Genomic DNA, 26,016 nt, shown 5'->3' with positions numbered 1-26,016 from the left:
CTTGGCCAGTGTGTGAGCGGCATCTCCGCCGACATTCTTTTTTCTCTCCCTCCATCTAGAATGTGCGCCAGCCATGTCGTCTCGCTCATCACACTATAGCGCAAAGTCGCTCTCCTCCTCAGCGGGGGAGTCGATGGTAACGAGCCACAGTACTGGGTCCTCAAGCCGTCACCGTCGCACCGGCACTGCCTGCATACATGAGCCACGCGCTCCACCCATAAAGATGACGGCGATGGAGCGCCTGCAACACATCCGCAACTCCATTACTCGGCTGAAGTACATTTGTGAACGGCAGTATCACACCGCCGCGCTCGATCAGGCGTCCGAGGCGTCCGTCACGCCGTTCTTTGAGCGGCTCCGCAAGAAGCTGTCGAAGCTCGAGTTCAGCCGTAGCCACATCGGCACCCCAGAGACCGGCGGCCCGCAGCAGCTGAAGTACATGGCGAAAGAATCGAGGCAGCTCATGAGCACTGCGCAGGAGGTGGTGCGCGACACCGCGAACACTTCCGCGACGGCGACATGTGTTTACGAGGGTATGCAGCATCATCACATGCAAGAGGCCATGGCGGAGCTGGAGGAGCTGTCCGCGCTCCTGGCAGAGCGCCCCAACGAGCAGCTGAGTCGCGTGAACGCCGATCTTCTGGCGGACCTCGTTGCTTTCCACATCGACGAGTTCGACGCCTTTATGTCGCTGCGTGTCGAAGCGTTTGCGAGGGAAATGCAGAGCGAAGGCGCCTTCTACACCGGCCCCGTCATGACGGATGCGTCTCAGAAGGCTACGCCAGTCGGTGTGTGCTCGGCGGTGCTGCTAGACGTTGCGGTCGGCGTCCGGCCAGCGCGGTCGGCTCGCATCGTGCTTGAGCATGCACGGCATCAGATCAACAAAGTCGAGAACCGTCTGCACGCTGCGGACATCGCGCTGCAGGAGTGCCAGCGGGCGGGCGAGGTTGCAGCAGATGGCCAGCAAAGGCAGCAGGCGGAGGTGCAGCGTCGCGAGTTCACCATCATGAAGGAGCGGATCAGCCACGCCCTGCGCCAGCTGGATCGCGCTCAGCAAGCATGGCTGGAAGAGGAGCAGAGCATCTTCACTCGTGCCGCCTCCGGTAGCCACGATCTGGCGGCGCTGATGCAGACAAAGCACCTGCGCGAGGCGGAGGTGATCGAGGAGGTGCAGCGGCTGCACGACCAGACGATCCACGCTTGCCTGCCGTTCGCCACTCCGCAGTATCACCGCCGCTACGGTGAGACGTACGGCCAGCCGTGCCACGTCCGCCTCGGCTTCCACTTCCTGCCCGATGCGAACACGGCAGCCGAGATGGCCGCCGCTGCTGGATCGGCCAATGCCGCGGCGCCGTCGTCGCTGATGCTGCGCACCTTCTCCACGGAGTACTTTGCGTTGATGCGCCAGCTGCGCGTCGCTCCTGCCGACTACGACACCTACGACTACCTTGTGCCGAGCAAGGAGCAGTTCTGGGTGAACTTTGCGAGCTTCCCGGAGATGGTGAAAGGGGCCCGCTGCGCCCTTCGCAACGTCGACGCTCGCCTCGACCACTTCCGCGCGCTGGAGGAGCAGAAGGAGGTAGGCGGCTACTTCATCATGAACGGCGGCGAGCGCATTCTGCGTGCTTTGCTCATGCAGCGCTGCAACGTGCCGATCAACATCTACCGCGAGAAGTTCGTCACGCAGGGCCCGCACTTTTCCGCCAAGGCTGTCGTCATTCGCTGCAAGCGGCCAAGCGGGCTGACGGCGCAGAACTACTTCTACTACACAACGCAGGGCGAGGTGATCTTCTCATTCGCGCGCAAGGTGGTGTGGCATCTACCGGTGCCGCTGCTGCTGAGCGCAACGAGTACGCAGAGCGTGTCAGCGGTGGAGCTGCAGCGGCTGCTGACGATCGGCATGCCAGATGGCAACCACGCAGCCCGTGTTGAGGCGCTCCTCCAACACCACCGCCGCAAGCCCTACGGTGATCTGCGGCACTTTATCGACTACATCACGGTTCTTGGCCGCATGTACCGCGAGTACCACCAGAACTCATCTACGTTTCACTTTCTGCCGCTCTACGCGAAGGGCTCGACGTGCCAGCATGACGCGTGGTACGGCATGTTCATGCTGCGACGCCACGTCTTGCCGCACTTGAACAGCTGTGATGCGGCCACGCCGGATCTGGCCCCTGACGCCACTGCGCAGCAGCTGCTAGCGTGGCTGTCACCCGCTCTTCTCGCTGAGCTGGACCGCAAGTTTGACGCGATGATCGCCATCACGCGGCAGCTGTACCTCTTCATCGACGGCGCTGTCGAGCACCAGGGCAACGACGTCCCGGCTTATCAGGAGCTCTTCACCGTCTCGCAGGTGCTCATGGGTGCCTTTGAGGTGTGCCTGAACCGGTACATGCGCGGCTTTGTCTACCGCTTCGCACGTCACCTGCCCGCGGCGCTCTTTCGCCGCATTCTCCACCTGCGCACTCTGCTGCCCCCCGTCGACGCCGAGGACGCCATGCGGCAGGTGCGTCAGTTTGCGGAATTTTGTGGCCGGCACGGCGGCAGCGACCCGCTGGATCAGCTTGCCCGTCTGCTCGTGACGGGCAATATCAACCTCAACCGCGAGGAGGACTTTTACTGCCCGCAGACGTCTGGGTGGGTGGTCATGGCCGAGCACCTGAACTTCTACCGCTTCTTTGAGCAGCTTCGCTGCGTGCACCGTGGCAAGACTATCGCCGACATGCGCTCGAGTGAGGTGCGCAAGTACCCGTGTGAAGCGTACGGCTTTATCTGCATGGTGCAAAGCCCCGACGGCGAGGACTGTGGGGTGCTGAATCACCTGAGTTTGTCGACCATCTCGTCCAACTCACCGGATGCGGCCATGACAGCGCAGCTGCGGGAGATAGTGTGCAAGGCGGTGCCGGGCGTGCGCAGCCGCGCGACGCACAGCACGGTGGTTGATCAGCTTTGTGAGACAGTGCCGGTGTGGATGGAGGGCGAGCTGCTTGGCTACCTCAGCCCGGCGGACGCTGTGGAGGCCGCGGCAAGGCTGCGCCAGCGCAAGGCGCTCACGCTGCGCTCGCAGGTGCACGTGACCGGCATCGTACGCCGAAAGGATGCGTCACCTCTGCACACGCTGGAGGTGGTGTACGTGGCGCCGAAGAACAAGGATCCGGCGGGCCTGTACGTCTTCTACGACTGCGGACGACTCATGCGCCCAGTGCAGCGGCTCGAGTCGTCGGTGCGCAAGGATGCAACCCATCTCCCTTTCCCGCTCGTGTTCATTGGCACCTGGGAGCAGAGCTGGCTGGATATCGCCGCCGTCCCGAGCGACCCCCTCGACGCCGTCGTGCAGCTGAACCGCAAGTATGAGTACATGGAGCAGAACGGCACCAACCTCATCTCCCTCACCTCGGCGACCATCCCCTTCTTCGAGCACAACTGCTCGCCGCGCAACCTGTTCCAGTGCGGCCTCAGCAAGCAGTCCTCTGGCACACAGCTGCAGGCGCTGGCGTGGCGCAAGGAGGCAAAGCTGTTCCGTACCTATTGCCCGCAGCGCTACATCAGCCGCACCCTCCCCATGGACTACTACGGCCTCGACGACGTGAACCTCGGCGTCAATGCCGTGATTGCCATTCTCGCCTACACCGGCTACGACATGGACGACGCCGTCATCATCAACAGCACCGCTGCCCAGCGCGGTATGCTGACGGCCGGTGTCACGGTCGCCAAGATTGTGACTGCATCCGGCAAGGGCTCTGACAAGGACGACGTCTTCGTGTTCCACAACCTTCTCTCCACGGGCGAGCGATTCACCGCCGAGCTGGAGGCAAACGGGCTACCGCCGAAGCGCGCGAACGCGAGCCTGGACGCGTTCTCCTTCGATCGCGATCACAAGTACCCTGGACTGCGAGACAACAACGACGTGTACTGCTGCGCCAAGCGGGTGGAGCGGGTGGACCCGTTCACGAACAAGTCTGTCTATGAGTACACGCGCCACCACGCCACCAAGTGGCGCCACTTCGACAAGGGCGAGGATGCGTGGGTCCAGCAGGTGATCCCGCTCGTCTACAGCGGGCCAGACCCGACATCGGTGCTCATGATCTTCCGCATCCCGCGCCCGCCGACCGTGGGCGACAAGTTCTCGTCCCGCCACGGCCAGAAGGGTACGCTGCCGCTACACATTCGTTCTCACAACCTACCCTTCGCCACGGCCAGCGGCATAACGCCGGACGTCATCATCAACCCCCACGCCTTCCCGTCGCGCATGACGGTCGGCATGGTGCTGGAGATCATGACCGCCAAGGTCGGTGCCATCGAGGGTCGCTTCATCGATCACAGTGCGTGGTCGACCGTAGACGAGCAGCCGCGAGTGGCGGAGTTGATTGGCGAAGCGCTGGTCAAGGCAGGGTACAACCGCTACGGCCGCGAGCACCTGATCGATGGCATCAGCGGTGAAGAGATGAAGGCGGACGTGTTCATGGGTATCTGCGGGTATCAGCGTCTGCGTCACATGGTTAGTGACAAGTGGCAGGCGCGGGCGCGTACGGACGCGCACACATACCGGGCGGTAACCAAGACGGGGCAGCCGGTGAAGGGCCGCAAGCGCCACGGTGGCGTGCGGGTTGGGGAGATGGAGCGGGACGGCTTGCTATCGCACGGCATTAGTGAAGTTGTTGTAGACCGTCTCCTGCACGTGTCAGACAAGACAAAGGCGTTCATCTGCCCGAGGTGCGGTAGCTTGCTCTCCCTTTACGAGCGCCATGCCACTGAGTACGGTACATGGCGCACCTGTCGCTTCTGCGGCGCCGGCGCGGACGAAAGCACCGACTCGATCGCTATGGTGGAGATTCCACAAGTGCTCCGGCTGTGGGCGGCGGAGCTGACGAGCATTGGCGTCCGCGTCGCGCTCAAGACGTCGGAGCTGTCCGACTTTATATGAGAACGAGCCGCGTAAGTGGAGCGCACTGCTTCTCTCTCACTGCTTTGTTCGTGTGGGGTGTGGGTGTGCCGGCCTTTGATGAGGGCTCGGTGGGCGTCGCGCTCGTCGCTGTGTGTGTGCGCGTGTGTGGTTGTTCGTTTTCTTTTGGCGGGAGTGATAGGGGTGTCTGTCTGCTTGTGCGTGTCTGAGCAGCTTCTCGCCCCCCCTTCTCCTCCCTTTCTCCTCTCTCCTAAAAGGCGCGCCATAACATTTCGAGCTAATCGGCGCCGTTTTTTTTCTGTGATCTTTTTTGACGTCGTCTCTACCCACGTAATCGCGAGCGAACAAGAAAGGGCGAGCATGCAACACGCTCACGCCTCCGAAAGGTGTGGCCCTCGGACGCGTGGGCGAAAGAATCGGTGGTGCTGACGAAGCCGTGGAAAGGCGTGTCACACACCCATCCGTACAACTCCTTGAAGAAGGGTGTTGGGTGGGGTAGGGAGAAAATCTAGCGCCATCTTTATCTGTGTGCCGGCGCCGTACCCACGCACCTTCGCTGCCTTCTCCTCCTATTGACTTCCGAGAGGTGCTCCTGCTGCGCGTGAGGGCTCCTTTTCCTTGCTTCTATTCGCACACACACACGTGTGTCCCTGCTGTCGCTCTCATTTCTCTGCTGAGAGCGAAGGGTGGGCCGGAGGTTCTTCTATTGCTTACCCACCCCCGCCCGCTGCGCATAGGCACCCCAACCACTGTGAAAGCTTCTCTCTCTGTCTGCGATGCTCTTGTTTCCTCAGCCTTCTCAACGTGTGCTCTGCTGTCACCCCTCCCCGTCCCGCTTTCTCTTCATCGTTGATGCCGCTCTCCGTTGCGCATCCCCCCCCTCCCCCCCTCACACACACACACACACACGTGCGCGTGCATGCACGGCGACTCTCCACTGTATGCGTCCTTCAGCAGTTCTAAAAGTAGCGAAGAGAGAAGGCGGAAAAGAGGGACGAAGAAAAGTGAGCGAAAAACACGAACGGAACGTATGCAAGCCTGCGCACAGTTGCGGAGGCATTGACCCACCTACAAACCCACTCCACTAGTGCCACCCTTACCCACACGTGCACATCCACGACACAGACGGGGGATAGACAGCCTGGGTGCAGAGTCGCGGAGCTGACCGCGTGTCCCTGTGCGCCACTTGCTGTGTTTGGTTGCCTTGAACACCCCTCCACTCCCTGCCGCCTAAGAAGCACGGATCTCTTATCATAACCAGCTTTGCTGGCTTATCACACCTGACTTTTTCCCCCTCCGCCTTCTCCACTTCCTTCCTGTATTGCTGGAAAATCTGCGCTGCCTCTTTCTCTTTTTATCGCTCTTTGTGCGTGGTTCGCCGGTGGCTGTTCGCCGCGTCTGCTACATATACATCGTTTTCTCTCCGCCAGTGAGTGAGTGCGTCGCAGAACATCTCCCTCTCTCTGTTGTTGTTCCGCTGCTCACGCTTGTGTTTCTGGTCCACCTATCTCTGCGCACGTGCCTGTTTTTGTGAGTGTGACAACCACGGGCGAGGCGCATTCAACGCCACCAACACACACGCACAGAGAACGTACAGGCAGGCACAGATTTTCTCTGCTGCTGTTCTCCTCTCTCTGCCGTCTATTCACTTTGCCGTGCCGCCGCTGTAAGCCAGGGAAGACACTCCCCGACCCGTCCTCACTGCTCCTTCTCTGCAGCCCCCGACCTAATCCCACAGGGACACTCCAGAAGAGGGAGGGGGAGGGGGAGGGGAGGGCGAACGCGTTCTGAGAGTCGCGATCCGCGTTGCATCGTCGCTCCTGTGTACTTCACCGCAGCGTCTGCACAAGATTCTCCAGGGGCAATGCTGAATCGTCGGCGTAATGCTGATCAGCGACATGGCCCCGGCGCTGCGGTTGCTCCGCCACCAGGCGCTGCCGCCGCCGCAGCGGGCAACGCTGTGACCTCGTCGTCAGGCGCTATAAGCTCTGCCTCCGTCAGTGTCTCCGCCGCCGGGCCAAGCAGCCATGCGCACGAGATTCACTCGTCCACAGCTCTGGATGAGGTGATCAACGAGCGAGTGGCTGCGTTCGCACCGTGCAACCTCCCGTCGCTAGTCAACGATGACACCATGGACGAGGCGAGTGGCGGGGTCGGCACATTGGGGGACGTCACGCTGGTGGGGGGGACCACGCGCTACCGGGTGCGCATCACGCAGGCCGTTCTGCTTATGTACCTCCACATCGGCAGCGACCCACCCGGCTTTCCCCGTGTGGAGCCGTGTGCGAAGATGGAGTGCTGGGTCGACCCGATGGTGGCGCACGTCGCCAAGAGCGCCCACCGCAGCGGCCGCGGTAGCGGCGCCGGCGGTGGCAGCGATAGCATCGCCGAGACCCTCGAGCGGCAGTACCGCAGCGTGCTGCGTGACGACGTTGGCGTTATGCGCGTTGTGGAGGCGAGCCTGGAGGTGTCCAAGTCGGCGCTCGCGAAGAGTCGTCGCATGTCCCGCGACGGCCGCATTTTAATTCACTACAACGGCCACGGCATGCCGCGCGCCACGGATCTGGGGGAAGTGTGGGTGTTCGATAAAGAGCGCACGCACTACGTCCCTCTCAACATCACCGAGATGGCGGAGCTGGCCGACACGCCGGCCATCTACGTCTTCGACTGCAACTCCGCCGGATCCTTGCTGCAGAGATGGTGCAGAGACCGGCTGCACGAGAAGCGGCCGCATGACTTATTCGTTTGCGCCTGCAGCCCCGGGGAGACACTGCCACTGAGCCCAGCCCTGCCGGCGGATCTGCTGACGTCGTGCTTGACGACACCGCTGCGGATGGCGCTGGAGTGGTACATTGGCTTCTCCTTCCACGCGATGCTGCTGCCGCACGTGACGGCGGACATGATTCGCAACATGCCTGGCGATTGCAACGACCGCAAGTCCCCGCGCGGCGAGCTTAACTGGATTCTCAACGCCGTGACAGACACGATTGCATGGTGCACCTTGCCACCAGCGCAGTTCCACTACCTGTTTCGCCAAGGGACCTCCATCAAGGGTATTTTCCGCAACTGCATCCTAGCCGACCGGCTGCTGCGCGAGTCCGGCTGCACCCCCATGACATACCCGGCCCTCTCCGAGGAGGCGCACCTGCATCCCATGTGGGAGCTATGGGAGTACACGGTGGACAAGTGCGTGAGCCAGCTGCCGCGCTTGCTGGCCGCCACGGACGAGGCCCCTGCCGCCTATGAGCCGTCGAGTTTCTTCGATGACCAGCTCACGGCCTTTGAGGTGTGGGTGGAGTCGGGTGATATGGCGGAGGTGCCGGAGCAGCTGCCGTGCGTGCTCCTCGCGCTTACCCAGGTGCTCTACCGCGTGCGGGCTTTCACGCTGCTCGCAAAGTACCTCGACTCGGGCCGAACAGCCGGCAAGCGTGCGATCCTGTGCGGCATACTGCCGTACATGAGCAAGCTCGTCACGCAGGCGCCGGAGGTTTTTCTCATTGTGACGGTCTTGTGGATGCAAGTCATCCGCGCCGACCCGGCGGAGGGATGCAACGAGATGCAGAAATGCCAGTGCGAAAAATACTTCACGAGCCTCCTCAAGCTGGAGGAGTCTTCCACGCTGATCGAGTACGTCGAGTACGGTCAGATGGTGAACTACGCACGGGTGGAGTCGCCGCAGATGCCCAGCCCAAGCTTTTCGCCGACGACCGCCACCGCGGCACCGCGGCAGAAGCGCGCCGAGTTCCAGCCCCGCTCGCAGACATGGGCTAGCACGACGAGCCTTGACGGCGCCGCGGAGGCGGGCGAGCAGCCGCTGCAGCCCATGCAACCGATGCGCTCCCCGCTGGCCGAGGCGCCGCCGCCGCCGCCCGCACAGTCTGACCTGGCCGCGGCAAAGCTGAACAGCGTCGCGAACCATCTTGTGAATCCAGGCCACACCGTGTACTTCCTGATGAAAGACGTGAACCTTTCCCGGTGCAAGAGCATGGCGTGCTACGTGCTGTGCCAGTTTCTGCAGCGCGGCGAGCGACAGTGCATCCTGTCGTGGAACAACCGCCTCCTCAACGCCGCCTTTCCGTGCTTGTCCTCGACAAACGCGGAGCTGCGATCGTGGGCGTGCCTGGTGCTGTCGCGTCTTTTTCTCGGGCTGCGACATGCCAAGAAATTCGCCTCGAAAGAGTGCACCTCGCGTCTCGACCTGTTTACGCGGCTGCTGCAGGACCGCTCGCCGGTCGTGCGCAGCTCCTGCGTCACCCTTCTTGCCAGCATCGTGGGCGTGCGAGTCGACCTGTTGCCACACGACCAGCAGGTCCGTCGTCTGCACATGGAGAAGTCTTTGCTGATCAAGCTGCGCGAGTACATATTCGACGCGAGCATGAATGTCCGCGAGGAGCTCATTTTTTTCTGTTGCGAGGTGTTGCACGCCTACCGCGGCGTCCTCTCCCTCGCGCACCGCGAAAATATCTCCGAGTACGTGCTGGAGGTGGGCCAGCAGGGCAACCGGTGGGTGCTGGAGGAGGCTCAGGTTGGTGTCAAGTCGCAGCTCAACGCCGCCCGCCCCACCGTCAGCTCACTCTTCGACGACACGGTCGTCTTCGACACGTCTTTCTTGACAGCCGATGATCCACTGCCACCGACGCGCGAGGTCGAGGCGAGCCAGCTCTCACCAGCCGCCCTGCAAATGGTGGAGGGCTTGCTGCACGACGCGGCACTGGTGCTGTGCATGCTCTACGCAAACTGCGACGGTGTGCTGGTGAACAAGGCGCTGCGCTACCTCTCAAACGGCGCTCCGCCGCAGTCACAGCGCTTCGCCTCGGAGGCTCTGCGCACGATGTCGCGCGTGGCCTCTGCCGAGTCAGCCGAGTACTGGTCCGAGGCCGACCGCACGCGCGCCACGTGGAACACCGACATCATGAGGCAGCTGGTGCTCGACATGCGGGACCGCAAGCTGGAGCCTCACCGCCGCTACACATACACGGGGAGCAGCCCGCTACTCTTGCAGGACCCCAATGGGCACCTCGACACAAACAGCAACGGTGCCGCCTCGGCGGAAGCGTTGTCGGTGTCCCGCAGGAACACCGAGGCGGAGCGGCACCTCGTGCTGCGCAGCGCCGTGCGCCCGGACACGGTTGTGTGCACTACGTTTCGCGCACTCGAGGCGTCTATGGTGGTTGCTACGAAGAACCAGCGCATCTCATACATCTCGTACGACAACTACAATTCACAGCAGGAACTGCACAGCTTTCCAGTGCAGCTATCGGGACCACTGCATGACGTGCATATAATCAACGACCTTTCAGAGCAGTCAGGGCTGCTGCTGGTCGACAAGCGCGGTGTATTCACGCTCATGAAGGGCTGCTGGGACCCCAACTCGGTGCCCACCGAGGCCGCCGTGTTCTCTGCCTGCCCGCCGCCGCCGGCGAACCGCTGGTTGGATCTGAAGTCAACGTACCGAAGCAGTGCAGCGGTGCTCTTCTACGGCGGCCCCATCGCGACAGACGGCGGCACGGCGATCCACATGGTGTCACTCGCCGAGGAGCAGGTAGTGCAGCGACTGAGCGTGTCGGGCAACCCCGTGCTGACGAGCCTCGAGACGCACACGACGCAGCGCGCGCTGCTGGCGGGTTTCTCAGACGGCGTTGTCCGCTACTACGACGACCGTCAGCGGCAGGGGCAGATGGGCGCCGTGGGCATGGTGAGCTGTCGTGCTCCCGGTGCGGCAGTAGCGGCAGCCGTGGAGGCGGTCGTCGGCGCCGGGCCCATCGCGACCAACACCGGCTTCTCCATCGCTGCCGCCACCCGTAGCGCATTCTTTATCTTCGACCCGCGCAAGCTGAGTGAGCCGCAGCTGTGTGTGACCCACCAAGATCTCTACTACGGCCACGGTAGGGTCGAGGGAGCGTCGCTCGACATCGGCGGTGTTGGCGCCGATGCCGCGGCCGCCTCGCTGTCGTCGTTGCCCAACACAAGCACTGTCCCAGTCCCCTGCCCTCCACTGGCCCCCCGTATCGTGCGTTGCTCTGTTGGCATCCACACGGGGCTAGTGGGCCTTTGCTTCCAGAATAACACGTACGCCGCTTTCAACACGAAGGGGCTGATCTTGAACGAGCGCCCGCTGGCGGTGATGGCGGACGGTGTCGTGGAGCCCGCCTTGTCACAGCAGCTGCAGCAGGGACGCCAATCCTCGGGCCCGCCGATTTTGCCGGGCAGCTGCGTGGCGCATCCCTTGCGTCCTCTCATGACGTTTGGTGGCGAGCTCATGTTCTTGCAACTGTAGCGTCACCCCCCCTTCCCCCACCATGTCGATCCACTGTCCGATACGTGTCTGCGACTGTGTGGTGCCGCACACGCGTGCGACTGTTATTTCGCTTCTCGTCATCCCCACTGTACTCCGCGAGACAAACCACTCACAAGGCGGCAGTCGGCTCTGTCGTAGCCGTGGCAGCAGCGGCGGCAGCCCGCGCTCTGTAGGGCTTCATGAACGAAGGGCCATGCCCTGAAGCTGAAGCGCGTGCTACAGAGCAAGGAGGCGCTTCAGCGCGTCTACGGCTTGTTGACGACCACCGAGGGCCACAGGTAGCAGCTTGGCCCTACGTGCGCACTGCAACATGCCAAGCGAGGGAAAGGGCTACCCATCTCCTTTCTCCACTGCGTGAAGGACGAATAGCCGCAACGCTCGCACCTCGTGTGTGTGCATCCGCCACGCTTGTTGTTCTCCCGTCGCGTGTGTGGCGTGTGACTCTCTGAAGGCATATGCGCTTGACGGCGGGGGTGTTGTGCGCTTTTGTGTGCGTGTGCGCTTCTTTGATTTTTTTTTTGCTCCATGTGAGCTTGTTGGATGCACCGCGATGGGTCAGGTGCGCATTATACGGCTTCTGCCGAAGAAGGGGAGGGGTGAGGCTTCACGGCCCCCCTTTTCTCCATTGCTCTCCCTCCGCCAGCACCACCGGCGCACTCATGGCTTGCTGCCTGGCCTCTGCTTCGCATACCTGAACACACACACACACACACACACGATAATCACACTCTTCTCGTGCTGGTCTGCTTACCGCTTCTCTCCTTTCTACCCTCTGCTGCCGTCGTCCTTTTAAGTTCTCCAGCTGCCCCGGTTCTTGCACCTACCATCTTCGCAGTTCTGCGCCGCCGCCGCCGCCGCTAAGGTGTCACTGTGTTGGCGCATTGCCGCCGCGGTTGCCTTTTTCATTCTTCGCTGCACCCCCGATTTCGTCACCCACAATCCACTTGAAGAGATATTCCGCCACCGGCACTCCCAAAAGCAGAAACACCTTTTCTTTCACACGTGGCGTTGTCGCGATGCCGATTCGCCGCTCTGCGTTGACCGCCGTGGAGGTGGTCCTCGCGCGCGAGGCTTGCGAGCCGGTGCTATCGAACGTGACGCACCGCCTTCTGCGTGGCGGTTTTGCCGAATACGTCAAGTTCAGGCGGGCGTACGCGAAGGAGTGCGAGCGTGCTGTGGCGTCGGCCAAGTCGACGTCGACTGAGTTGCCCTCCACCGGGGCTTTTCAACCGCCGCCGCCGCAGACGATGCGAGTTGCATCGGCATCTGCTGCAACGGCACACGCAGCCGGGTTCTCCCCCTCTTCCTCCACGCCAACACAACAGATTCGGCGCCGCCGAATCAACCCTGAGGGGCTGAAGGTGGTCTTCGCACAGTCTGGCGTCCTCCTCACCCCGGATGACTACGCGGCAATACTCCTTGCCTACAGTGACCCGGTGGGCTTTGCGCTGGCCGACGATCTACTGGAGGCGCTGCATCCATGCCGGCAAACCCCGCCGGCTCTGACGCAATCCGTGTCTGAGGTGGCTTCGTCGACCCTTTTTTCCACGCTGCCGCTGCCGTGCGTGTCTGTGACGATGGATAGTGCGCGAGATACCCTCTCCGCTATCTTTGCTGCCGAACTCTCTCGCGAGGAGGAGAGCGCTGTGGATGTGCGAACGGCTGCAGACCAGTTGTCTGCGCTGGTAGTAGCCCAAGCTGATTTGCAGGCAACCTTCGCATCGACAGTCTACGCCGAAGGGGCAGCGGTGCCCTGCGACGACGTGACGACCTTCATCGTACTCACCCTCCAGCAGCACCCATGCCTGGTAGCGATGATGCCCGCGCGGTGCAGCTCTGTGGCTGCTTCCCTGCAGCTGGTGCCGGCACCACCTCCACTCGGCCAGGGCGCGACCTCTCCTCTAGCAGCCGCGACTGTCTCCGGCACTAGCGGCACCGCGCTCTTCAGCATCCGCCATACGGGCTCGACGACGAAGCGCAAGTTTGAGCGGTACGAGGAGGACAAGGATCGCCGCGACGAGTGGATACGTGGCCGCGAAGAGGCGGATGCACGGCCGATGTACATGCGCCACGCTGCTGGCTACGGTGGCCACTTGCCGGAGTACCAGTACCACTTTGGGCGCACCTTCCACGTCATCGAAGAGGATCTACCGCAGCTGACGAAGCCGAAGCCGCCGCTGGAGCCGGTGCCGGCCGACTGGTACGGGCCTGGGGTGGAGCTCAAGGATAGCCGCATGAATGCGCATCACTACCGACTTGCGTAGTGCTTCCCACCTTCTCCCCTACAGGTGGTACGAGGCGAGCGATAGCCGAAGGGGCAAGAGCTCTTTTTGCGGAGGTGGGACGATGGAGTACTGCCAGTACCTGCTAATTATGGCGGCGGCGACGTGCCACCATGGCACCACCGTCTCGGAGAACTCTGCCCCGTCGTAGTCCTTCACACAAACGCGAACCCGGCTCATCTCCCTCGCTCTCCCATCCCCCCGACTCTTTCGAATACGCCGCGAATGGTCTGCATGTACGTAAAAGACAGAGACACATGCACCACTGCTGCTTCGTCGGACGCACGGCAGATCTTGTGGAGGGGGCAGGGCCTGTAGGAAAAGATGACAGAGGAGGGAAGGGATCCTGCAGAGGGCGACGTGCTTTGGCCTCTCAGCTGCCCTCTGCCCCGCTCTCTTCTTTCTCCCCACCCGTCCTCTGAATGTCTCCCCCCCCCTCGCACACAAATTCGCCCTCGCTGATGCCGCTTCTCGTGCGGGTGCTCTTGTGTGTGCGCCGGATGTACTCATTTCTTGTTCTTCTTCGGTTCGTGTTGTACTTGGGGTTTCACTTTCATTGGCCAGCACCTCATCATAGCCATGTAGCTGTGTTCTCACCCCCTTCCTTTCCTCTCCGCCGAATTCTGCCGCCTTTTCGGAGCGTCTTTTCTTCCCCCTCCGCGCGTGCGCACCCTCGACGTGCATGTCTCCGTCTCCGTGTATGTGTATGTGTGTATGCTTGTTGCCGTATCCCTTTTCCTCTCTCTTGCTTGCACGTACTCATCGTCACGCGCCTGGAGCGAACCACTAGAGGCACGTATGCAAAATACCAAACAAAAAACGAAAAGATATCAGCAGCACAAGCCGTACGCTTATAGATGGGGCACGAGGAGGGGAGCGGTGGGCGGGCGAGGAGGTGCGTGTGGTGGTTGTTGCCTCTCGCCTCCTGTTGTTGTTTCGATACTCCTCTCATTTTCGCCTGCCCTACCTTCCTCGCCCGCAACGACCGCGGGAGTTGAGTGTTGCCACACACCGCAGGGAGAGCTTTCCTTCCTGCTTGTCTTACCACGGGCGTACCGCGCCGCGGTTTCTTGTCACGTGGCTGGACATCCGCAGCGCGCATACAACGGCTCGGGGAGAGGGACGTGCTCTATACCGCCAGGCTGCATATATGCGCGCTTCACGGGTGGAGTCTCTCGCCAAGTCTTTTCCATCTACTGATGCATACCTCTCTTTGTGTGTGTGTCTCATGCGTCACACGGGAACGCAACAACGTGGCGTTTGGGCATCGCTGCTTTATCCTGCTTCCTCCTCTTGCTCCTCGAGGTCGATGGAAGGAAAACAGAAACGCGTCTTTACTCCTCTTGGCGCGCGGTGTGAAACCGAAGAAGAGCGCGTCCGTACGCCTTCCTCGCGTTTGCTCACTCCAAGACGCTCAGGCGTACGTGTTTCATGTACCGTCGCAGCACTGGGCGTGAGTGTTTCTGTCTTTCCCTGCCTTTTTCTCCTTTTGCTCCACTTGGCTCGCCATGCATCGCAGTTTTGTGCGCTGCGGCTCCATCTTCCACTCCAAAGGTGCGGCCGGTGAATGGTTCGGCCGCACCACCTCCGCGACCACATGGCGAGGCGCCTGCACATCCTTTGCCTTATGCCTGCTCGGCATTGCCGTCATCAACCAGTTCTGCCGCGGCAACCCCATGGGGCGGTGTGAGTACGAGAACGAGATCGTGATGCCGCTGCAGCGAACCCGGGTGCCGACACCGGACACCTACGGATTTGTCGATGCTGAGTCGGAGGAGGGAAGGCAGAAGCCGCCGCCTATACCTCGACGTTGATGTGAGGGAGAAGGAGCGAAAATAACCGTGGAGCTGCGGATCGTGCCGGCGGAGCAAGGCGGGTGCACGGGAGAGCAGCCGTTCCTGTGCCTGGGGTGCTGCCTTCCTCCTTCTCTTATCGCTCTCTATTTAGGAGTTTTTGTGTCGTTTGCCCTGCATGGTTCTCTGCGGTCACTCGCGTGGGTGTGCCGACGGGGCCCGTTCGTCTGTGCGTGTCTGCGATGGATTGGATGTTCTCAGTCACAGAGCATGCACAAGAAGACGGGGGCCAGGTCGTGCAGATATGCAATGCAAAGGAAAAACAAGAAAAACAAAACAAAACAGCATCATCCTGGTGAGAAGGCGCCGCTTCTTGCCTAGTGCTCAAGGGCTTGCCGTGGTGGGGTCCTTAGCGATGGCGAGAAGGATGATGGAGGCAGAAGGGAGGGGGTACAAGGGAGTGGAGGTGATACCCGGCTGCGCTGTCTCGCTCGCTCTCTCTCCGGACTCCTCCCGTCTCCACTGCAGGCGTGCTCATTGCATGCTGTCTCTTTTTTTTTTCTGTGGAGACCCGTCTCTGCCGGAGATTCATCCTTAGCATGGGTCCGCTGCAGTCCATCCTCCTGCGTGCCTCGTGCATACTTCTTCCTCTGCTCCCTTTCTTTGTATATATATGTGTTGCCTTCTGCCGCACCAACATGGCGAACCCCCGATGCCTGCCGCTGCTGCCACGACACAACGCGGTCGTCTCCACTTCTTGGACACGTGTCCACTTGTTCCCTGTACGACTCATGTGAGTTGACCACGCACAGAAACAGTGCACGCCTGCTTTTCCAAACCGGCATTTCCTCTCCTTTCCTCCTCTCCCTCTTCGTTGGGGTACGCATACGCCCACACCTCCACAGCTCACCGCAACACAGTCACCGCCGCCATGTCCGTCTCTTCCTCTGCTGCGAAGGTGGCACCGAAGACGCTCAACCAGTTCCGCAACTTCTCGTATCTTGTGGTCGCATGGCTCGGCTTCAACAAGGGCTTCCGTGAGAAGGCCGCCAACGATGCGGAGTGGGTCGCCCACCAGCAGCGGGTGCGTCAGCAAAACGTGGAGCGCCACCAGGCTGCCCAGGCCATGGCGGAGGCGAAACAGAATGCCGAGCTCGAGACGACTATTCCGGCGATGGTGCCGGAGGGCCTGCATGAGGTGTACAAGGACGTGGAGAAGGCCATGCACTAGAAGTCTCTGATTCCGCCGCGCAGATGGCGCGCCGCTGATGGTGTAGAGGAGTAGCCGCACAAATGCAGCCAACTTCGCCTCACCTACCCGCCTGCTTCTCTCCACCATTACCTGGTATCGATGGACCTTTCCCCGTTATCCGTCGAAGTCGATGCAGCGTGTTGCCTCTCCTTTGGAGAAGCGGTGGCTGGTGCTTAGGCTCGTAGGCGTCCTCATACATCTATGAGTTCGTGCACAGCCAAACAACTGCCGCTGCCGCCGCCACATCTGCAGGAAGGACCCAACAACAATCCCCCCCCCCAAACATGTGCAACTTAGTAGGAGGTAGAATACCACGACCGGAGCCGTATGCATTGCAAAGTCGGCTTCCCGCTGCCCTTGCCTCTCTGCCTGTCTCCACACCCACACCGACTTCCGGCATGTAACTGTCTTCTTGTACCTCTCTCTCGCGCGCGCGCTACCAGGCAGGCCCACGGGATGGGCACCGAGTGGACTGGCACGAAGCCGTGGCCGCATGCCAGGACAGCATGCCAAGTAGTGCTGTCCGAGAGAGCGGCACGATTGCACGATGCCAAGCGCTTTGCAGTGGCGAACGGCGGGAGGCCTCGAAGAAGAACGGGCAAAAGGCAGGAGAGGACCGACCGAAAAGAGGAAGGATGACGCGTATTTCTACGTAGGGAGTACGCACACGCACACGCACACGCACACGCACAGCCACCCCACACTGTCTCACCTAGCACCCAAAAAGAGCGTGAGAGATGCATCCGGGGTCACTTTGTGTGCGTGCGTATGTGTGCGTATCTGTGTGTGCATGTGTACGCTCGAACACATTCGTTTCATTGTGTAGCACGTAACAGGCAAGCAAGCACGTAAACACGAACAGAAAAATAAGGGCGCGGAAGGAGGACTACGCAATCCGCGAAGCGGCTGCTCTCCGTGCTGCCTGGTTGCCTTCATTTTTTCAACGACCTCACTCGCAGAGCCGTTTGCCAACACCGACATGCTCTGACAGCACTTGAGGCTGCGCACGCATGCCACGTATGCTGCCGTTATGTGCGTTGTGAGCAGCTGCGGCTTGCGTGAAGCCATGAATAGCGAAGGTGGGCGAAGGCAGTGTGGCGCTCTCTGTCGCATCTTCACCTTCCATTCACAGCTCGCCTTTTCACTCCACTCGCACCGCGCAAAGAATGAGGGAGACGACACGTTTAGAAGGGCCCGGAGGGGGGGCGGGGACGGGGCCCCGCCGTTGAAATACTTTGCTCTGCCCTCTCCCCTTGCGCTTTCTCTCTATATCAACCGAGATGAGGTGCCTGTACTTTGCCCTTCGACATCTCTCTGCGATCCGAATCCTCCTTTGCTTTCGCGCCCGTCTCTCTCTGTCGGCGCGCAGTGCAGCCTTCTGGCAAGTCTCGCGTGTGTGTGTGTGGAGCGAAACGCACAGATATATCCACACACCCACCCATATTGGTGCATAGGCGTGGGCTGGTATCCATAGTGCCTCTGCTTGATTCGTGTAGCCATGCGGCGTGTGCAGCGCACCCCTCTGCGCCTTGGCGCGCTCGTCGTGTCACGACGGACCATTATACCGGGCCACATCCCCACCGAGGGCCCCGGCCCCAACGGCAGCAGCCACGGCTGGGAGATGCGTCGCGGCCACCATCTGCAGAGTAGCGTTGGCCTGCATACTCCCATCAAGACAGCTTGCGGCCGCGAGTTTAACCCACAGGTCTACTATGAGGTGCTGCAGGCTTGCTGCGATCAGCAGTGGCTGGTCTCCATCCAGCGAGAGCTAAGGACGGACACCGAGTATGTCAACTACCTGCGCCAACACGGTGGGGCCGCGAAGGACATGCGAATGCTCACCGACAGTGTGCAGCACGACGACGAGTTCATGGCCAGGCTGAAGGAGAAGCTCAAGACGGATGAGAAAATGTCACTAACGCTGTGCGCAGTGCAGGATAGCTACATGCGCATTCGCAAGAAGCGCGACCTTCATGAAACGCAGGTGGCGGCGGACGGCGGCCGGGACCCGTATACCTCCCTGAAGGCGAGCCGCAAGGGCGACTTTGGCTCTCAGATGCCCCAGTTTTAGCCCGCCCGGCAGGGGAGCGGAAGTGGGCAAACGGATGCGGATTAGCTGATGTGATGGTGTGCGTGTTCTGCTTTTCGGTGCCGGTGCCTTGTCAGAATGTCTTTCACTGTGCGAGAATGTGCACCTCCCATCCCCGCCAGGGGGTTCGCGAAGAGCCCACAACCAAAAGCAGGTGCGTGCCGTGCGAAGCGTTTGCTTGGAGCGCGATAGAGGAGTGCAAGGGGCGGGTAGGGAGTAAGGAACGAGGGAGGCGGTCACACCCATGCGCAAATACGGAGGCCTACACAGGTGTGCGTACCAGCGCGTGTGCCGGAGGAGAGAGCACAAGCCGCGGCAAGCCGTGCACTTGTCGAGTGCTTTGAGGCATCCCAGGATAGGCTTGGGCGACGGGCGCCTCGTTTTGTTGTTTTCACATGACTTTCTGATGTGTTCCGGTTGGGGCGTGCGCTTGCATGCCTGTCTGCCCTTGTGTGTGTGTGTGTGCATTTCGCTTCTCTCCGTCTCCCTCCGAGCCCTCCCCCCCCGCCCTAGCCGCCAACGCCACCACTGCCGCCGCCTCGCCTTCTCCATTGTCCCTCTCTCCGCGCCAGAGTGCCCTTGGCAGCGTTTCTCTGTGCATTCTTCGACATTTCTTTTAGTGCGCTTCATTCCCCCCCCCCTCCCCCTCCTTTTGCGGTGTTGCCCTGCTGCTCCCCTTTTCTGTTTCTCTTCGCTTGGCCCTGCACGAGGCAAGCGACACGCATACACGCACCGATACATCTGTGCGCTCGCCCTGACGCCTACCAGAGGCGTGGAACGGGAGTATAGTAATGAAGGTCATTCCACCCAACTTTAGCTATGTGGAGGAGGGCATCTTCCGCTGTGGTGCGCCAGAGCCGCGCCACTACGGCTTTCTCGCATCTCTGGGGCTGCGCACATGCATCCTGCTCACGGACATCCACGACGACGCCTTTGTGCACTGGCTGCAGGAGTCTGGGGTTACGATCTTCTGCCCCCTCGTCAGCGAATCACAGACTTGCGGCACGTTCCGGGGTGCGGCGCAGGCGTACACACTCATCACTGCAGCCGACGACGTTACGCGTGGGAACACGATAGGCCCCTCGTCCAGTGGGCCCGCGAATGTGAATGGGAGCAATGTCGGGAAGGCTAAGGAGGAGGGTCGCGAAGGCACCACCGCCAGCTGCAGCGGTGGCGACGGCAACCGCCCGTACATGGACTCGTTGGGCAATGGCAACGCCAGTCAAGTCGAAGGCGATTGCTGGCCGGATGGCAACGGAGAGGGCATAGAGGAGGACCGCGGCGCCTCCACTGAGGGCCAGAGCTGGCCTCCCACGTCCACCGGCACCGCCACTGCGGGCACGTCGAATGCCGTGCGTTTCCTGCAAGAAAACGTCGGCGACCGCCAGAATAGCTCCAAATTCTCGCCAGTACACATCCCAGCGCCGCTCTACTTCCCCGCCAACGGACTGCGCGACAACGGCGGCGGCAGTGGCAGCTTTGAGGCAGCGGCGCCGTCCTACGAGGGCAAACTGCACGGCCTCATGACCCTCTCCGAGGCGGTGGTCGTCAGCATCCTGCACATCCTGCTAGACCCGCAGTACTATCCGCTGCTCATCACCTGTTCCAAGGGACGCTACCGCTCCGGCATTGTGTGTGGGTGTCTACGCAAGCTTCAGGGATGGAATCTCGTCTCCATCCTCGAGGAGTACCGCCGCTTCGCCGGAAACAAGAGCCGCGCCGACAACGAGGAGTTCATCGAGCTTTTCGACGAGGAGCTGGTGAGTTTGGAGCTCTCCAATGGCCGTCGGCCCACCATCCTGTACAACGCGTGAGGGTGCGGAGCGGGGCAAGTGGTGGTGGGCGAAGGGATGCGTGTACCCAATCACCTTTTCCTTCACGGGCTGCACGGATTCGCGCTTTCTCCCGTTCTTCAGTCATTCAGCGCCCTTATCTTGGTCTGACCGCTCTCGACGACGTCAAGGATAGCAACGATGGTGGTGCCGATGTGGGTTCGCCTTTGTTTCTCTTACAGGTTGCATTTTTTTTCCTGGTTGCTCGCTGTTCGGTGTTGCCGCTGCCGGTCCTCTTATCCTTTTTCTTTCTTTTCGCGTGCCCATGGCTTCTACTGCATGTGGGCTTGACGGCTGCACGCATTGCTGCCTGCTGCTGAAGGCCTTCGCGAGTGCACGGGCACGCTGATGAGCGTATCTTTGCCCTCCTTTGCTAGTGTGCTTGTGTGTGTCTCTCTATGTATGAGCCTCTGCGAGCTTGTGCTAGCGCACGCTATCGCCTTGGCGCTGAGGGAAAGCAGCAGCAGTCGCAGCAGCACCAACGTGCGCTTGACGGCTCATGCTCTGCTTCCTCCATATGGTGAGGTACGCGCATGGACACATGCAGCCCCCCCCCCCCGAAAAGGCGCAAGTGGCTACGCGGCCACATCGGGTTTCCGGCACAGGTGACTCCCCCTCTCCGGTGCGTCGCGTTGTTCTCGCCTCACGTTCCTACCGCGACGGCCGAGTCTTGGCATTCGCTCTTGCACGCGCACAGCTCATCCACAGTATTGCCAAGACGCTCGCGCGTCGTCTCTCTCTCTCTGCGTGTCTGTGTGTCTGCACTGCCGTCTTTTTGTTTCTTCCTCCCTTTCTTGCCTCACCGCATTCCACTTTGCCGGCCAGCTCAGTGAACGCATGCGTACTCGTGCAGGCGGATAAGCAAAACCCTAGAGCAAGATGCGTTCGTGTGCGATAGTGCTGCACCGCGGCGCCGTGCCGGTGAGCGTGCGGCCTCTTCTTCTTGGAACAGCACTTCGCAGCGCGTCGTCTCGCCGCCAGGTGCAGTTTGCAGCGCCGACCGGCGCAGGTCATGCCGCTGGTGTCGCTGTCTCCGCGCTGGGTGAGCAACGGCGCACTCAGTACGCGCAGATGCCGGGCAAGCGTGAGCAGGAGGCCTTCCTTTCGCAGTTCGACCCGCTAGAGGTGCTCGACCTGCCGACGGACAGCACGGTGGAGGACATCGATGCTGCCTTTGAAAAGGCGAAGGCCAAGTACGGCCCCAACGGGAAGTACCCTGATGCCAAGATGGTAGACCGTGTTTTCCAAGCCTACGAGATCTTGAAGGATCCGGACTCGCCATACTATCTCAAGGCGCACAGCAGCCAGACGGATCGTCAGCGCTTGCAGTTCCAGCTGCTCCCCAAGTCCAAGCGCCGCTTAATTGAGTTTCAGGTGTGCCTCTTGATGCTGATCGTGCTTGGTGTGGCTGTGCTCGTCATGAGGCTTGTGCTGCGTCCCATGAACCGCTCCATTCGTGCGGCAACGCGCTAAGACGCAAAGAGAGAAGAAAATCTGACTCTCTGCCGGACACCCATGCATGCGCGTTCGTGCGAGTGTGTGCTTGTGTGCACACTTGCCTGATCGAACGTCTGAGCGTCAGCGCAGTGTCTTGTAGTCGTGCCGATGTGTTGGCTGGTTGCCTTTCTGTTGCACGCGCGGTTGCTGCGTCCGCACTGTTGCTTAGCTCTGTTTAACGGAATGCCTTCGTTTCTTGTCCCTCTCTTCGCTCTCCGCCGTACCTTTTCCTCTCACCCTGATCCTCTCGTCGGGTCTGCAAGTGATGGTGACGGCGGCAGCACACATCGAGGCCACCCCCCTCCATATCGCCTGTTTCAGAGGAGAAAATAGACGGCGCCGGATGAGGCACCATCATAACACCCAAACAAGAGAGCGAGGTGGAGTCGATGCAGCGGCACCTGCTCCGTGGGTGAATTGTTCACAGCTCGGTGGGCGAGTGGTGGCAGCAGATAGAGAGAGGGGGCGGAGGAGGGGGGGGCAGAGGGAAGGGGAGGGATGAGGGCGGCTCAGCTTCTTGTGTGAGAGCCATGAAGTGCTGCTAGGGGGCAGGGAGAGAGGGCTTTTCTACCTTGTTCCTCCGGGCACCCTCTCTTCTCCCTCCGCTTAGTCTGCCCTTGCCACGCCTTGCCATCGCATCTGTGCCTCGCCGGCCGCAAATGCGAGTGCGCATGCTGATGATTTTTCCTCTTCCTTTCTCTTTTGCATGCCCCTCGTCCTCTGGCGTTCTCTAGGCGCCGCCCCTCTTTCCTCCCCTCGCGCACATCTCCACTCACGCACTCACTCGCTGCCCTCTTTTGCTGTATCTCTCCGTCTCGCAGCACGTGCATGCGCGTGTCTTGGGCTCACGCACATCCCTGCCCAGCCACATGTGAAGTGCACATTTCGTCTCCCGCCTTTGCCTCCGCTCCTCCCCGGCATCTTGGTCTCCCTCTGCTGCGTGGCCTCGCACCTCACCTGACCTCCGCCGTCGGTGCGCTACAGTCTGAAAGCTATGACAGGCACACAAGCGGCGCATGCCGGCGGTGCGGCCAACTCACGCCGAGGGGCGTCACAGCGGATATCCACAACTGCCGCTTTCTCGTCTTCCTCCACTATGCGACCTGCCATTGCACATCCGACGGCGGTTGATGCGGCAGCGAAGCAGCGAACACAGCATAGACTGCGCGCAAAGTGGAGGGCAGCAGCTGCGGCTCCCCAGCTGCGCGGTCGTCGCGCGGCCGCATGGCTCAGCGTGTGGGACAGCGCTTGTGCTGCACAGCGCGTGTGCATGCTGGAGGCGCTGAAGGCGCTGCACAGTGCGAGCAACAGCAACGCGTTGGAGGAGGACCTCGGCGACGCTGCTCCCTTGCTGCTTACCCGCATCACGTCCTGGTGGAAGCTGCGCTACGGCGCGTGGGTGTCCGACGGCGTGTCCTCGGCGGCCGCCGCGTCTATGAAAGCTGCTGGTGCCGCTACCGTTAGTGCAACGCTAAAGATCTCCGCGAAGAGAGGGGCCGCTTCTGTTCCACCTCCGTCCACGACGGCGCCAGACTCCAGCACAAACGCTTCCGCTAACGGATCATCTCTGGCAGTGACGTCGACCCCAGCGGCGCCCTCGTCGGAGCTGCTGGCGCAGGTCGAGGCGATCACGATCTTTCTGCGCGGTTCTCGCTTTCTCCTCCAGTTCGTGGAAGGCGGCGGGGCCGCGACTCTCACCCACTGCCTGGAGACAACGGCGAGCTCGCCGCCGCCGTTGTCGACGTCGCTGACAGCTAGTGGTGCTGCGGCCGCTGCTGCTGCCACCTCCCCGGCACTGGCTCTGCTCGTGCAAGAGCGGCGGGCCATAACTCTGCTGCTCTTGCACGTCGTGAACGCAGGTCGCGTGTATCGCGAGATGGTGGGTGACAAGGAGGGCCTGCTGCATGTGTTGCGTGCTCTGCAGCGCGAAACAGACGCGCTGGTCGTCGCACCGCTGACGGAGCTGCTGGCCGTACTTGGTCAAGGCCATCCACGGCTGGCGAGCGGAATCCAGACGGGGCTGCTGCGTGTGCTAGCCGACGCGGTGAAACCGGCTCAAGAGTTGACAGCCACCGATGCGACGAGCTTGGTGGGGTCGCGGCGCGTGTCTGAAGTAGCGGTGCTGCATACCGCTCGAGCCATCCGCGCCCTGCAGCTGCAGAGGGAGCAGCACCATTACGCTCAGTTTTGCCTCGGCGACGGCGCAGAGGCGGCTCTGGAGGCCGGTGTGGACTACGTGCCCATCGTTGGCATGGACCGTGCAGAGAATACGTGGGGCTTTGCGGGGATGCCAGCCGGTGAACCGCCTCGTGGTTCCTCCGCATGCGACCCTCTCCTGCGTCCCCTCAGTCGCTGCGAGTACCTCGATACACTCTTCCAGCTCGCCCTCGCCGACCAGGACATGGCGCTCCAAGTCGAGGGGTGCGAGCTGTTGAGCCTGGCCGCGAAGAACCTGCGCTTCACGCAGGACATCTTGACGCGTTGTCTCGACGCGGTCGACGACGATGAGTACGTCATCCACGGCGATCAGGAGGACGCCAACGTCCAGCAGGAGCGCCTGCGGCGTCAGCGCCGGCAGCTCTCGTGCGGTCGCACGGCAGCGCTGCTTCTCATCTCGCGCCCCATGACAAGCCAGAGGCGCCAGCTGCTGCTGCGTCTCGTGTCGCAGCGTAGCGGACATTTGACTTTTCTCAAGCACCTGCGCTTGACGGCGCATGGCGACACTGCCACCCTGGTCGATTGCTGCCACGCACTGCAGTTCATTGTGCGCGCTGCTGCGGAGATGCAGCGCCAGCATATGGATTTCAGCTGTGTGTCGAGGCTGCAGGCAGCTAGTGGTGCCAGCGGCGACTGCACCTCCTCTGGCGCGTTGTGGCTGCGGGTAACGGAGGCAGTTCAGGCGGCGCTCGGGGAATCGATGTTTCAACTGCTCCTCTTCCAGAAGTTGTCGGAGTCGGACTGTATGGCGGTCTTGCGGGCTGCGCGTGCCGCCGTGGTGCCTCTCGGCGGCGCTGAGGCCTGTTGAGCTGTGGAGGATACTCTCCTTTTTCTGTAGCACTCACGGGCTGTGCCGTTCGTTAGGAGATGTGGCATCACCCTTTTCCTGCCCGCAGCGGCGTTACCCCAAGCTCTCCAGCGATCGTTCCCCCTCCTCTAATCCGTGTCTCTGCTTCGCTCGCATTTGGCGGTGCTCTCCTCGACTTGTTCCTTCTCGTTTCTCTCTCTGTGTTGAGGGGGGCCCGACGTCTCACGCACATGTACACTATGTGAAGCCCCACCCAGCCCCCGTTGCCCCATGACGACTCCGTGGTGGGAGTATTCAGCGCTACAACAAGGGGCTTATACGTTCTCAACTGCGACGTCATCATTTCGCCGTAGCTTCAGGCGACGGAAGTCGCCTTCAGCAACGTTTTATGCGTGTCTGTGTGCGCGCGACATACCGATAACTGCCACTACCCCTAAAGGCAAGGGGAGTTTTCGTTTTTGGGGTGGGTGGGCGGCCATTGAACGTCCTTTCTTCCTTGGCTTGTACGAAGATGATTATGAGACTCACCGAGGCCAACGACACAGCTGAGCATGAAAGTCAAAGTAGAGGGATGGCAGCGGCAGTGGCGCGTCCCACGGTGCATCTGCATGCCCCCCTTCCCCCCGTGCTCCCCCTTCATGCAGTTCATTGTATTCTCCTCCCACTCCCTCATTCACTGAGGGTACGAATACAGACAGACAAGGAAACAGACAAGATGCGCGTGTGTATGCGTGCATGTATCTGTTCTTGCTGCAGTGCCTCGAGCGCTGTGCTTGCCTGCCTCTCCTTGTCTCTCCCTGCCTCTTCTATCCGCCCCCCCTTTTCTCTACCTCGATGCTTCACGTGTACATGGGCTTTCCGCACTTCGTCCCGCCTCTCCACTCCACCGACTCTCCATCAACATACACACACGCATTCACAACGCCGCATATGGATCAGCTCTCTCACTCTCACCTTTTCTTACCAACGCTGCCTCGCTTTCTCTCTATATCTGCGCTTCCCTAGTTAAGATTTCTTTTTTTTTTTTGTTCGTCTACCCTTTCAC

The 26,016-nt window shown here is 61.2% G+C and overlaps 8 protein-coding genes across 8 annotated transcripts; all 8 read left to right on the top strand.

Moving 5' to 3' along the window:
• Positions 1 to 73: 73 nt before the first annotated feature.
• Positions 74 to 4,924, top strand: LINJ_25_0630 (putative RNA polymerase I second largest subunit; the record flags this gene model as incomplete). The annotated part of the gene is made up of 1 exon (XM_001466057.1): positions 74 to 4,924. The coding sequence occupies one exon, from the start codon at positions 74 to 76 to the stop codon at positions 4,922 to 4,924; it is 4,851 nt and encodes a 1,616-aa protein (XP_001466094.1).
• A 1,843-nt stretch (positions 4,925 to 6,767) lies between these two features.
• Positions 6,768 to 11,180, top strand: LINJ_25_0620 (conserved hypothetical protein; the record flags this gene model as incomplete). Its single annotated transcript, XM_001466056.1, has 1 exon — positions 6,768 to 11,180. One exon carries the CDS (start codon positions 6,768 to 6,770, stop codon positions 11,178 to 11,180), a length of 4,413 nt encoding a protein of 1,470 aa, XP_001466093.1.
• Positions 11,181 to 12,217: 1,037 nt separating this feature from the next.
• On the top strand, positions 12,218 to 13,465 carry LINJ_25_0610 (conserved hypothetical protein; the record flags this gene model as incomplete). Its single annotated transcript, XM_001466055.1, has 1 exon — positions 12,218 to 13,465. The coding sequence occupies one exon, from the start codon at positions 12,218 to 12,220 to the stop codon at positions 13,463 to 13,465; it is 1,248 nt and encodes a 415-aa protein (XP_001466092.1).
• Positions 13,466 to 16,207: 2,742 nt separating this feature from the next.
• Positions 16,208 to 16,507, top strand: LINJ_25_0600 (conserved hypothetical protein; the record flags this gene model as incomplete). The annotated part of the gene is made up of 1 exon (XM_001466054.1): positions 16,208 to 16,507. The coding sequence occupies one exon, from the start codon at positions 16,208 to 16,210 to the stop codon at positions 16,505 to 16,507; it is 300 nt and encodes a 99-aa protein (XP_001466091.1).
• A 1,519-nt stretch (positions 16,508 to 18,026) lies between these two features.
• Positions 18,027 to 18,599, top strand: LINJ_25_0590 (conserved hypothetical protein; the record flags this gene model as incomplete). Its single annotated transcript, XM_001466053.1, has 1 exon — positions 18,027 to 18,599. One exon carries the CDS (start codon positions 18,027 to 18,029, stop codon positions 18,597 to 18,599), a length of 573 nt encoding a protein of 190 aa, XP_001466090.1.
• Positions 18,600 to 19,408: 809 nt separating this feature from the next.
• On the top strand, positions 19,409 to 20,431 carry LINJ_25_0580 (conserved hypothetical protein; the record flags this gene model as incomplete). The annotated part of the gene is made up of 1 exon (XM_001466052.1): positions 19,409 to 20,431. The coding sequence occupies one exon, from the start codon at positions 19,409 to 19,411 to the stop codon at positions 20,429 to 20,431; it is 1,023 nt and encodes a 340-aa protein (XP_001466089.1).
• Positions 20,432 to 21,328: 897 nt separating this feature from the next.
• LINJ_25_0570 (conserved hypothetical protein) lies at positions 21,329 to 21,922 on the top strand (the record flags this gene model as incomplete). The annotated part of the gene is made up of 1 exon (XM_001466051.1): positions 21,329 to 21,922. The coding sequence occupies one exon, from the start codon at positions 21,329 to 21,331 to the stop codon at positions 21,920 to 21,922; it is 594 nt and encodes a 197-aa protein (XP_001466088.1).
• A 1,018-nt stretch (positions 21,923 to 22,940) lies between these two features.
• Positions 22,941 to 24,971, top strand: LINJ_25_0560 (conserved hypothetical protein; the record flags this gene model as incomplete). Its single annotated transcript, XM_001466050.1, has 1 exon — positions 22,941 to 24,971. The coding sequence occupies one exon, from the start codon at positions 22,941 to 22,943 to the stop codon at positions 24,969 to 24,971; it is 2,031 nt and encodes a 676-aa protein (XP_001466087.1).
• Between the last annotated feature and the right edge of the window lie 1,045 nt (positions 24,972 to 26,016).

Source organism: Leishmania infantum, chromosome 25 (assembly GCF_000002875.2).
Source record: "Leishmania infantum JPCM5 genome chromosome 25".
NCBI lineage: Eukaryota > Euglenozoa > Kinetoplastea > Trypanosomatida > Trypanosomatidae > Leishmania > Leishmania infantum.
This window is presented reverse-complemented; position numbering and strand designations above follow the sequence as displayed.